General features: G+C 33.1%; 1 protein-coding gene across 1 annotated transcript; it reads left to right on the top strand.

Annotated features, from left to right (window-relative positions):
* The first annotated feature begins 5,586 nt into the window (after positions 1–5,586).
* LOC125057920 (lymphocyte antigen 75-like) lies at positions 5,587–10,752 on the top strand. Its single transcript, XM_047661889.1, has 6 exons — positions 5,587–5,685; positions 6,247–6,360; positions 7,147–7,287; positions 8,533–8,727; positions 9,599–9,841; positions 10,471–10,752. Exons 1-6 carry the CDS (start codon positions 5,637–5,639, stop codon positions 10,656–10,658), a joined length of 930 nt encoding a protein of 309 aa, XP_047517845.1. The 5' UTR covers positions 5,587–5,636; the 3' UTR covers positions 10,659–10,752.
* Positions 10,753–13,700: the final 2,948 nt, after the last annotated feature.

Here is a 13,700-nt window from a genome sequence, read left to right as displayed (position 1 = left end):
AAACACTGGTATAGACTATTCTTATTTACTAGAGAGAAGGATTTTCCATTTTAAGCGCTCGTCGTCACTAAGGTCGTGAGTTCAAATACCGGTCGGACATTTGCTCTTGTTTAATCAATTATTTTGACTACTCGTGAGTGAAGTTGAGTGAAGGTAAAAATCGTGTGATTCATGTCTTGACTCAAAAACGGATGACATGACGTGTTAGACACAGAACACACACAGAGACTGATCTAGTTGTCTATAAAATAATATAATTAAGAATATACTGTGCAAGTAGAAGCCAAGGTAGTTTGATTCTTATATTACTAGAACTTCGTTTCGCCCTAATATGAGTTTTAATACGTTGCCTACCTTTTTAGTAGCTAAAAACCTAAGTACTAGAAATATTTCAATGTTTTTTTTACATTCTTCCAATTTTTCTCTTCATAAAAACCGTCTTCAGAGTTCAAGAAATAAATAAAAAATAAACACTCGAATGGTAATAATTAAGTTAATACAGGACAAGATTTCTTGAAATATTGACTATATTTATAAATGTAAAATGTGCAGTGATACAATTTACATGGAATCACTAGAAATGCTCACATGAAATATCTTTTGAGCTCGAATAAAATTTGATTCGCAATTTGTCGAATGCTTTCCGCGTAGTTCATAGTGACCTAACTGTATAGAAGCTCACGGAGAAATGAGAAAACATTCCACTCAAATGTACAGGAGTTCCTAAACGGGAAATATTCTGTATTAAAATATGTATTTTCTTATGACCTAATTCTACAAAAACAGTGGGACCTTTAGGTCTGGGCCTCAGATTTCAGCTTCGTGATTGTGATGTTCCAAATAGGCAAGCAGATGATGAGCCTTCTATGACACGTCGTCGTACAAGCGAGTGTTAAATGCGTACTTTGAAAGATAAATCCATTCGGGTGTGACTCAAACACACGACTTTAGAGTTGAGAGGCGTACACTCAACCCACTAGGCCATCATTGCTCTGTATAATTCGGTATGTTCTTTACAACCATTTCTCGAAACAATTCAGGCCATTTTCGACCCTCTGTAACTTCGTAGTGTATAAAACTAGATACCTGGTTTTCATGCGGGATTGTATAAATACAGTGTATTTAAAATTTCATTAAATTTGAACCAGTAATTTAAGATTTATAACTAGTCAAAGTTTCTTAATTTTGTCACTCACTCACTCACTGAATGACTGACCAATCACCAACACTCTAAAAGTCATAGAAGCTTCAAATTTAGATTACAAAATTAGTGTTTAGTGTATAAAATATTTAGAAATTTCAGTTGTAGATATTTATATACACTAGCTGCAAAAATTCATATGCAGTGAATGAATCAATGTACCTGTATATGTATAATATAAGGGAATTCTGAATTGTTTAAAAAGTAGAAGTTACCGGTAAGGATAAAACGTTAGACTATCTAAAGACTTAAAATACCTTAGAAAAACCAAGTCTCGTTCAACCGTACAAAGTTGTAAGTAACAACATCTTATAGTGACCATATCAATATTAAAAATCTTTTATGTTTTAAATAAATGGATGAGACTAGTTTTATTTAATACTTTGTTGTACACGCAAAAAAAGGTTTAAACGATTAGGCAGGTAACGCTGTGTTGCTTAAGAGAAATGAAACTGAAAACAAAAGAATGTCAATTGGATATTCATTTGTTTTCATATTGTTAGGAGATTGTGTGCGGTTTTGTTTATTATGTGACTAAGACCACAAGCATATTATAAACTTGAGACGTTATAAGGCTGAATACAGCCAACGTAACCAACTGTAGAGCACAGCTACGCGAACGTGAACACAAGTTATAGAAAAGTGATTGAATGTTTGCCATTTTATTGCTAATAAAACTGATACTTCTTGATTTATTTAAATTAAATTCTATATATTAATTGTTTGACCGGAACTATAACTATGTTGTTGTATGTAACACATCCTCGATCTGAAAACTCAACAATTTTTTGAGGGCGGATTAATAAAAAAATATTTGTATTCAAAATCTTGGTTGAATCATGATTTTGAATCAAGGTCAAATATTTTAATTCGTGTCTCATGTCACAATCTCGAATTGAGCGCTGTTTAATGTGTGAAACTTCATACAGAAGCCGCTAACATGAAGACGGGTTCGGCAGAGATTACGTACTTTTCATATAGGAAATCGGAAACATCTTTTTTTATTTCTTTCAAAAACCGATTGAGCTTAGTAACGTGTAACTATAAAAACTTAAGGTAAACAAACAAACATATTTAGTGTGTGTGTATTTGTGTGAATATCACGGACAGTATGCATAAGATGACATGGACAGTGTGTATGTTTTATATTGGTAGGATTGTATCCGCTCGGCGACTACAAATTTATGTTGTGAGACGAGATTGTGCTAAGGTCGTTGAAATGGGATGGGCCATTGCACGCCACCAGTGGCGGATTTAATTTAGGCTGCGTAGGCTGGAGCCTAGGGCGGCAAATTTAGGAACCGATTTTTATTGCTACCTCATAGAAATCAAAAAGACGGTTTTCTAGTGTTTTACAGATAGAAGTCTGCAACAAATTTTGACCAACCCGTAAACTGTAACATAACTCAATGTTTTTACATGTAAACTACATTTGATTACCGCAAATAATCTTTTTACATAAACACGCAATCTACAACTATTCATTTACTAGACCAGTGTTACCCAACGTGGGGCACACGCCCCACATGGCGCAATTTGTTGAGGTTGAAGCTTACCAAATTGGAACCTATTTTAAATCTCAGAAGTAGCATCAAGATAAATTAATATAAAAAAATTTTTTTGTTGTTTTGAAAATTTACTTACTGTGTTTCGTTAACAATTACCTAGTCATTTCTTCATAAAGCCTATCAATTAAGTTTCTTAAGTCAACAATTCAGTTTTTTAATATAAAAAAATTGTAGAATCTTAGAAAGTCTAAGGCGCATGGCACAAAAAAACACTGTACTAGATAAATCAGAATCATCAAAATTATGGCCGTCCAAAACAAATCCTATAAAGAACGCCATAAGTTGTGTTCGACTTCTATACATTATGTATGATCTAAGAGCTCTATTGTAATGGTATTCCACTGTCTTGAACTTAAGCTGACTGCTTCTTAACTAATTCAGAGGACGTCTGCGTCACTCCTAATGTAGTCAAATTAAATAGAAGTCAGTGTTGAATTGCAATTCCAATGCGATTTTCTCACTTCGGCTTCTAAGCTTCATTTTAATATGAAAATTAAGCGAAACTTTAGTTATATTAATTTTTGAAATCCTATTAACTCAATTGTAAACGATAGCTTTTATAAGATTGACACGATTGGATATCTACTATATAAAAATAAGTCGGGTTTTCCTTCCTGACGCTATAACTCCAGAACGCACGTACCGATTTCCACGGTTTTGCATTCGTCGAAAATTCAGGAAAAATTTCAACAGAAAAGCGGGATCACCAAACGAAATGTTACATAAAACGAAGCCATCTGGTGGTGAAACGGAGTTCGCCGGGTTTGCTAGTTTATCTTATAAAATAGTGTTAGAAATGGGTTCAGTAATTATCAGTTTCAATTGTCAAAAGTAAAATTGTGTAATTAAACAATGTAATGAATATCAAACGACCCTAGTCAAGGTGTTTGTGAATTCGGCTAAAGTTTAGTAAAATAAACGTCGCATTGTGGCGTAATTATATTAAAACACCAATGTTCAGTGTCCAATAGCGAAAATTACGAACGTACAAACAAAAGCGTTGCGCTTTTAAATGTGGACCAAGTTAGAGGAAAGAACGTATTAAGGGGAGGCATGGTGAAATAGAAGCACGCACACATTCTCGTGGGAACAACACGCAAATACATTATGAGAAGGTTAATGTATGAATAGCAACCTATAAAATAACTAACAACAACTCAAAAGGCTTTTGGACAGTTAATAACGAAAATATCTTTTGTTTAAGAGCTTGAGATTTTTGATAAACTATATATTTGAATTTTCGCTACTCAAATCCGACAGAGCATATCCATCTCATCATAGGATTTTCTGAAACTGAACTACCTTTAGGAAAAAACAAATTCCACTTTAAGTGGAGTCCTTTTATGTATGACACACTCTTTAAATCTACTGACTTAATAATCTCGCTATTAGTAGATAAATATAAGGAATATATAAGGAATTATGTTAAGTAAAGTTTATTATAAAAGTTATGGATTAACCGAGTCCAACACAGCCATAGATGTGTTTCAGCTTTTGCTGAAACTTCGAACAAAGTGGAAAAAATAAATGAATCAGCCTTGCGATTCTGTAACTCACTTTTCGAACTCACACAGCGGTTTTCGCATCGGCGGTCGCTCTCAAATCAGTCGTGAAGCAGTCATTTTATGATTTGGCATTCTGATAAGGTTGGAGCTGCTTGTAGTTTATTGTTTATCAGAATGCCAAATCATAAAATAACTGCTTCACGACTGATTCGAAAAGTGAGTTACAGAGTCGCAGGGCAGTCTTTAGAAGTTTCCCTATGGAATATATCAAAGTGTACATGTGTTTTGGTTTCCATTAAATTTTCCATCCAATTAAGCGAAGTGGAAACAGACAAGTTGAGAATGTATAAAGAGATAATTGTATGTTTTACAATTACAAGAACTGTCTCGGCACATTTATGTGTGTGTGTCTGAATTTCGTACGTTTGTTTGTCAAAGTCAAATCATTTATTTCAACTAGACCAATGGCACTTTAGAACGTCAAACAAAATACAAAGAAGATTCTAGTTGCCCCTTCCAAAAGGTAGTTTCGTGTGGAGAAGAATGGGCAAGAAACTCCACACTTACTCTTTTAAAATAGGTTTATAATATTTTGTTTACATTAGTTAAATAATTATACATATACGAAGACAATGTACTCTTAGAATAAAACTACTATACCTACTAAAAAAGTTAGTATACTTACATGTTCCTACATAGTTACAAATATCGAAACCGTAGAAAATTATACATTAGAGAGTAATAAAAATAATAGAAAAAACACAATAAAACACAAAAAAATGTGTGAGATAACATAAATTATTACATTTTGTTGTATAATAATTAAAAAAAACATAACAAAAATATGTTAAAGCAAAAAATCAGCAACCAATTTGATTTTGTCCAGGCTCTATGATTGTCCTATGGAGCAGGACCAGCATGTTTCCAAGCAATCTTATCTTGACTGTCTTCTACGATATAGAAATCATCTTAGTTTAATAGGGTATAGTCGAACAAGCTTTTTGAAATATTTAATTGCCACTTGACAATAATAACTTTTCTATGTTTGATGTTATTACCGCTCTACGCCCTTGACTTGCGAACTGGTAGTAAATGTAAATTTACAATTAATTTAACTTATTTTTGACGATTCATAAGTGTACTTGTTTACCTATATGAATAAAGATATTTTCAGTTTGAGTTTATTGTTAGTTTACAAATTCAGTAGAATTTGATAAAAAAAAGCAAGGAAGCGACAATTTGGTTGATAATACACGCGTCACCTTACCGCATCCGACTTCGACCACAATTATAAAAATGAATTAATTAATTTCTGAGTTGTATTTATTTCTCTGTAGTTCGTGATAGGTGGTGGTCATTGAAATGGGAACTAAATTATTTGTTGCCCTTTTCCTAGTTTTTAATATTTATGGTAAGATTTTTATTTGTATTGAATAGCCCAGTATATAGATATACAATATATTCATATGAATGCCCACGAGTATTCTCGAATGCCAAAGCCACAGTTTCTTAAAAATTTTGCAAGTCGCGAGTTATGTGACTTAAGATTAATTAAGTTGTATCTACATATTTATTTTAGTTAATTATTAATAGCGTAAACGAAAAGCCAATTAAAGCCAGTTCTTACCCAGCTTCAAACAAACTTAATTCGCGATATGATTTAAATTTTACTCACTCACTGTGTTATAATCAGATATGTTTAGTTTTTAAGTATTTTGTTCAAAAAGTACAAAGCATGCTGTACTTTTGTACAAAATACAAATAAATGGGACTACATGTTAATTATTTTCGATAAAGTATTTAAAGAAAAGAGTGCAATTACATAGTTAAGTTAGATTTTACGAATAATTTTTATAAATAAAATTAGGGGGCAGGGGATTAGATTATTAAGATTTAAATATTCTACCTACCTATCATATACGATAATTTGGGGTCGGTAGTATATACATAACATTATTCTATTTATTTTCAGAATGCCGTCAATACCGCTATGATTATAAATTCGTAACGGAAGTTGACGGTTGGATAAAATTACACCAAGTTCCTGCTACCTGGGATGAAGCCAGGTTGAGATGCCAACTAGAAGGTACACATGTGTGAATTTGAATATACTTTATATTCAGAAATAAACTTATAGAATATGAAAAATCGCGTGATTAAAATAAAACATTCATTTGTTTAAAGAAAAACAATTCGTGTTTGCTTCAGCGTGTGACTCTCATCCCTAAGGTTGAAGGTTCGTAACACGGCTGTGCTGTGACTGTTTCTATATAATATGCGCATGCCTTAGACCCAAAAACGTTGAGGTCGTGTGTCAGGCAAAGAAGGGTCATCAAGGGTCAAGGGTCACATTCATCAGAAATCTCAGGCCGAGATTTACAATGTTTTCGCTTGTTTTATTTTGTTTTAAATATAATAAGCGATAAAGATATGAAAACTGGAACAATTCGAAATTTAAATTTATACCGTTTTTATGACACAATTATTGAGAATAAAGGTGATCAAAGTTTAACGATTATTTGTAATAGTTCTAGTTAAATCAATAATGATAATAATGCTTCATAAGTTAATTTAATCCAACTATATATTATATGTTCTCAGACCAGTAGGGTATCTCAATAATTTTCTGTAAATAGTCTCTAAGAAACAAATTGTGACATCATTGACCTACACAACCAAGTTTCGATACTGGAGATACAAAATCAATATTGAATCAAATTTGTTCCCATCTTCTTTGTACTAGTGCGAGTGTTTTTATAAATGCGCATAGTGTGAATTTAATGAAAGGTGACGAAAAAAAAAAATAAAAAAAATGTTATCTTTAAATGGTAAAGCAATTATTCGTTAAATAAAAGTTTATTTATTATTTTAGGAGCGATCCTGTGTTCACCTAATACAATTAACCTAGTGGAGGTAATGAAGTTTGTCATGCAAAATACTAGGGCCGGGGTATCCGGTGTGTTTACAGGCACACACGCAACATTCTCTAAAGGAGACTTTCATTCAGTTGATGGTAAATACACAAAAAAATTGTAATTAAAGTTGATACGCATAGATTTGTATGACCAATTCAGTGAATTTGCAGCCCAGAAGTTTTGTTTGAACTATCAGACGTTTTTGTTTTTTTTTATTTTTTTGTATGGCTCTGGCAGGGTTGTGCATTAGCCAGCGACAAGTAAAAGGATTTTTATAATTCGTGTTTTTTGCCTTAGAAATTCGACCATGTCCTCCATGTACGGTTTAGGCACTCGCCCGGTACCGCACAACCCTCCCTAATGCCGAGAACAAATTTAAATTAAATTAAAACTTGCCCTTGAACCGGGAATCGAACCCATTACCCTACACCTAGCTGCCACTTAATAAGACCGCTAGGCTATGAGGCCCCTACTATCAGACGTTCTTCCACGCGCCAATCCTTAGGGTCGGTTCATATCTAACGGAAAATGCGTTGTGCGTATCATTCGTCGCGTCTATTCGGTCAGAATAGACCTGTCACATTACGCATCTAGGCAGTTTCTGCGTTTAGCATCTACAGAGCGGTTGTGTTGTGTGATATTTAATTTATATGTAGCCTATCGAACTAGACCGAAAAAGGAAACGTTGATATTGGGTCCTTTACATACTAAAATAATATCAATCAAAATACATGTAGCACACGTTACTGCTCTTACGTCGACCGACAATGCGACGTCGTTTATGGTAACGGAATAGACGCTATACGCTCGACGCACTAACGTATCATCGGTTGAGTGTGAACGGTCGAGGGTTTTTCTATACATTTGTCTGTTCTGGCGTTACGTGACCGACAATATGCGACGAATCGTCCGTTACATGTGAACCGAACCTAAGTTTAGCACTTTATGGGTCTGTTTCACAATGTATGGATAAAGTACCAAATAGCTATGCAACACATAAATTATTTCGAAGAAAAATTTTGCTATTTGACACTTCATCGTACTCATAACTTATGATGGACTTTATGTGACGAATAGCGCTATCTGACAGTCGTGAAACGCAACAATAGTGTTTATCTTACCAATAAGTAATAAATAGCTAATTTGGAACTTATCTAGAACTTATCCGTACATAGTGAAACAGACACTAAAAATAATTATATGTTATACTTTTCAACAATGTGTCCCATACGCAAATTTTTTTCAATTCACAACTATTGCTAATTTACAAATCATATAAAGAAGAAATTATTTTATAGAATAATGTCATACAAAATATATAGGAATATTTTTTTTCAATGCAGGTTTTCCCCTAAGCAAGATGCCAGTAGAGTGGATGCCAATGGAGCCAGATAATGAGAATAATAGTGAGAGCTGTATCGTGATGCTTAGAAATGGTACCATAGCTGATATCAACTGTGACGAGGTGTTTCCATATATTTGCTACAGAAAACGTTCAAAAAAGGAGGTTTTAACTGAATGTGGGACTGTTGATACAGGTGCATATTTTCATTCTGGTTTATTATCTTCTACTTATCTTCTACATACTTTGTTTCTTGCGGCTTAGTGAAGTCATTGGGGCCGTTGAAGTACTTCTTAAGCACTATAGGGTTTTTGATTTTCTTATTTGGTGATTGCGTACACATACACACATTACACATACATTGACACATATTGCACATTGTCTATTTTCGATAACGAAATGCTTTTCGAGGATTCCTACAAACAATTAATACGTTTATGTTCTATTATTTTTGAGAAATTTTCTTACTTTTGCTGACGGGAGGAAGGGGGGGGATAATATATTAATATTTCAGTAAATCTGCTTACATAATACTTGAACGGCACCATTTATAAGAAATAAATGACTACTACGCGACCTCTCATTACGGCAAACAGCTCCTACGAGCACAAGGCACAGTGGCCCTGTGTGACTAAGTTATTGCGGAGCTATGAAGTTTACTCATACATAGAACCTTGGTAAATAATATAACGTATATGTACGGTCTCTACATGAATAATCAGTGAATCGATTTTAGTTCTGTGCGTCGCAATTATCGTTAAACTTTCTGTAGGGCTGTATAAGAACGGCTTAATAAATATTCTAGGCATAGAAAAATAAAAAATATTGGCGCTCCAACCTTGTTAGGTTTGGGCCTCAGATTGTTGAATCTGTTTCATGATTATTTGTCAATCTAATAGGCAAGTAGGTTATCGGCCTCCAGTGCCTGACACACACCATCGACTTTTTGGGTCTAAGGCAAGTCGGTTCCCTCACGATGTTTTCGAGTGTTCATTGGTGCACAGCCGGGGATCGAACTGCCACTAGACCGACACTGCATTAGACATTTAACAGCAAACAAGTTTCAGCATACAGACTGGATCAAAGAACCGGGAGTTGTTACAAGTTTCACACAGATGAGAGAAATTGGACGCGTGCTTTCATGACGTGTGCTGCTGAGGGTGGGCATCTTGCTATCATCAACAGTGATGAAGAAGCCAAAGTAATGAGGGACCTAATCAGGGTGTACGCAGCTGGCAGTATTCGGTATGACACTATCTTGATGGGGTTCCACGATTGGGGAGAACGTGGTGTTTGGACAACGATACATGGTAGGTTTTGTTGACCAGTATTAACACATTACAAAGACAACATGTAATATATAAAATTCTCGTGTCACAATGTTCGTTCCCATACTCCTCTGAAACGGCTCGATCGATTCTTATGAAATTTTTATGAAGATATGCATCAAACCCTTAAATGATAAGGGTTGTTCAACCTAAAATTTTATATTTTTAGACAATTTTTTTGTTTTTATTTTTTATGATACAGTATACAAAAATAGATACGACCCTTAATTTTCATCTACCCTCTACGATCAACCTATTTTTTATTTGTTAGTAAGAACTTATAACTTGAACTCTGAGGTTTATATAGAGAAAAATCTCAGAAACACCTAAAAAGTTTTCATTCCGAAAAATCTAACAGTCTCCGGGGTAGCAAAGCAAAATGTTCCAATGGTATGTACTAAAAAGGTAGGCTAAATAAAATCACAATAAGGAGAAGCGAAGTTCGTGGGGGCAGCTAGTAATCTATAGAAATCTTTTAGGATTCGGTAGTGTTTAAAGAAAGTACACAATACACATATATAAATTTTATTAAAAGCTGTATATATTTTGACTTGAAAGCTATGTTGGATCTCCATATTTCCAGTTGGTTCCGATATTCGTTTGTTTTACAGGTCAATCATTACAAGAGGCTGGGTATGACATGTTTGAACCTGGCCAACCCGATTCAGCAGCTCCAGGCGAGTACTGTGGAGGGATGTTCTGGGCTGCGACATTGAATGACGTGTGGTGTCATGAAAGTCTTTCTTTCATCTGTGAGAAGACTGTTGACAGTTTACTGGATTGGAATGATACTTATTAGTTACTAGCTGGCCTGGCGAACATCGTACCGCCTAACAGTCGATTCTTTATTTTTTTTTTTAATTCTTATTCTGCTATTCGGGACACCGGTCTAGCTAGTAAGATAAAAAAAAGAAAATTGATTAGACAACAAATACATTATGTCAAAAAGTTAAAATTTACCTTCCCGGAACCCCTCCACTAACACTTGAACTTTATGATATGGTATTAAAGTTCAAATTGACTTTTAAGTATTATTACGAATATTTGTATGGGAATATAGAAAAGTATTGTTTTTAGACATTTTCACTCAATTTTTTTTAATTTTTCTCTCCGTTAGAACCATCCTCGTACTTCAAGAAATATTATAAAAAAATAATTGGCCAAATTGGTCCAGGCGTTGTTGAGATATGCGCCTACCAACACATTTTGCGATTCATTTTTATATTATAGATTATTAGTTTAATTTGTGTATTTATTTCTTTTACATTACCTATTTAAAAGAAAACCTATTTAGGATGTACTGAGAAATACATGTTTTTATTTCATAAAATTTTATGATCTATAATTTTTTAGATTGCTGTTGCTTTTTCGCTCGAATTATGGTACACGCATTTTTATTTTTAATCCCTTTTAGTCAATTATATTCATTATTCGTTTATTGCTTGTTAAAGAAATTATTTATTTATAACATTAATAAGTCCTTACTTCATTAGTTCACAAGTTAAATGTCATAAGAGTCTAAGGGTCTGTTTCACAATGTACGGATAAGTTCTACATAAGTTCCAAATTAGCTATTTATTACTTATCGGTAGGATAAACACAATTGTTGCGTTTCATGACCGTCAGATAGTGCTATTTGTCACATAAAGTCCATCATAAGCTATGAGTCCAATGAATGTCAAATAGCACAATTTATCTTCCAAATAATTTATGTGTTGCATAGCTATTTGGTACTTTATCCATACATTGTGAAATAGACCCTAAGAATTAAAAATAAAATATTTTTTGGCATACGAGTTTATCATTCTACAGTGACGATATATTGATTTCAGTATTATCCTCGTTAACGAATTCAAAATGAATTAATTAATTTTGTCTGCAATTCAAATTTTCTTTGAGAAGTTGGTTCGTTTGTTAATTTAATTACACTGGAGTTTGTTGGCCTTGTTTTATTAGTGAGGGCCTTCATATTTCGCCATTTAAGTGCCTTTTAACCTTAGGGTTTAGTTCCGATACAATAGCCTTAAATTAAGTTCTTGCTTTTATTATTACGGATATTTTACATTGAAATTTGGAGAATGTTCATGTACCTTGTTTAATTATCACTGCTGCTTAACGAAGTTTAGTCAAAAGCTGAGGTAGACGTTCATCTAGTTGTATTATAATATTTTGAATAAATTTTAAATTCAAATTTCAAAAATCATTTAATCATATAGGTAACACATTGTACACTTATGATCGTCAAAAGGTGAAAATGCGATTTAGTCTAATAATAATATGCAACATTAGTTTGTATAGACCAGCCTTAATTAATTCTTATACACCCTTGTAAAATACATAATTTTTAATATCTAAAATAGAATTGCTCATTTGAAACTTAAATGATAGGTTATAGGAAAAAATTACTTGGAAATTGTTAACGAAACACAGTAATTACATTACAAAACATATAATTCATGACTAAAATTACAAATAAGTAATTATTTAAGAATAGAAAAATTTGATTAACTATCAAATTGATATGATTAATATTTTGCGATTAATTTTGATTTATTTATAGATGATATTTTGCAATCTTTGAACGAAAGTATCTTTTGCCTCTTTTTATCAAATAGCGCTTTCGCTATGATGTAAAAAGACAGACTAAACAGTGCTAGATAAAGCTATTCTGTACTTCCTTTTGAATTAGATAACGATATATCTGTGAATTCATGAATAAAGAATATTTTGTATAAAAAAAACTTTAAATAATTTTTGATTTATTTAACACAAAGCACTTCTTAAAACAAAATATCACTATTTTAATCTAAATCTTAAGTATTACAAAATAATAATTAAGTTAATACAGGACAAGATAGCTATTTCTTGTAAGTCAAATACTATAAATTATTATTAATTACTTAAGATGTCATGTGGAACATGGTGTAATGGTTGAAGCTCCTTACAAACGTTGTGTAAAAAAAACATGGCGATTAAAAAGAGTGGCGGAGAGTTTATTGCCAGTTCTTCTCTTCCGTTCTACGCCCTTGATTTGAGAACTGGCACTAAATGTAAAATTAGAAGCACTAATATGTATTTCTTTAATGACGCATCACAAGTGTACATTGTGTTACCTACGTGAATAAATGATTTTTGAATTTTGAATTTGAATTTATATTTATAAATGTAAAATGTGCAGTGATACAATTTACATGGAATCACTAGAAATGCTCACATGAAATATCTTTTGAGCTCAAATAAAATTTGATTCGCAATTTGTCGAATGCTTTCCGCGTAGTCTATAGTGACCTAACTTTATAGAAGCTCACGGAGAAATGAGAAAACATTCCACTCAAATGTACAGGAGTTCCTAAACGGGAAATATTCTGTATTAAAATATGTATTTTCTTATGACCTAATTCTACAAAAACAGTGGGACCTTTAGGTCTGGGCCTCAGATTTCTGCTTCGTGATTATGTTTCTAATAGGCAAGTAGGTAGTCTTCTGTGACACGTCGTCGTACAAGCGAATGTGTACTTAGAAAGATAAATCCTTTCGGGTGTGATTCAAACACACGAGATCAAAGTTGAGAGGCGTACACTCAAACCACAAGGCCATCATTACTCTGTATAATTCGGTATGTTCTATACAAACATTTCTCGAAACAATTCAGGCCATTTTCGACCCCTATAACTTCGTAGTGTATAGAACTAGATACCTGATTTTAGTCATTGTATAAATACAGTGTATTTAAAATTTCATTGAATTTGAACCAGTAATTTAAGAATTATAACTAGTCAAAGTTTCTTAATTTTGTCACTCACTCACTCACTGAATGACTGACCAATCACCAACACTCTAA

Source organism: Pieris napi, chromosome 17 (assembly GCF_905475465.1).
Source record: "Pieris napi chromosome 17, ilPieNapi1.2, whole genome shotgun sequence".
NCBI lineage: Eukaryota > Metazoa > Arthropoda > Insecta > Lepidoptera > Pieridae > Pieris > Pieris napi.
This window is presented reverse-complemented; position numbering and strand designations above follow the sequence as displayed.

Bases quoted from the DNA above. Each gene is read 5' to 3' on its own strand.
- LOC125057920 (XM_047661889.1), top strand. From the start codon at position 5,637: ATGGGAACTAAATTATTTGTTGCCCTTTTCCTAGTTTTTAATATTTAT. The intron at 5,686-6,246 runs GTAAGATTTTTA...ATTTATTTTCAG, and splicing joins CCTAGTTTTTAATATTTATG to AATGCCGTCAATACCGCTAT. The intron at 7,288-8,532 runs GTAAATACACAA...TTTTCAATGCAG, and splicing joins AGACTTTCATTCAGTTGATG to GTTTTCCCCTAAGCAAGATG.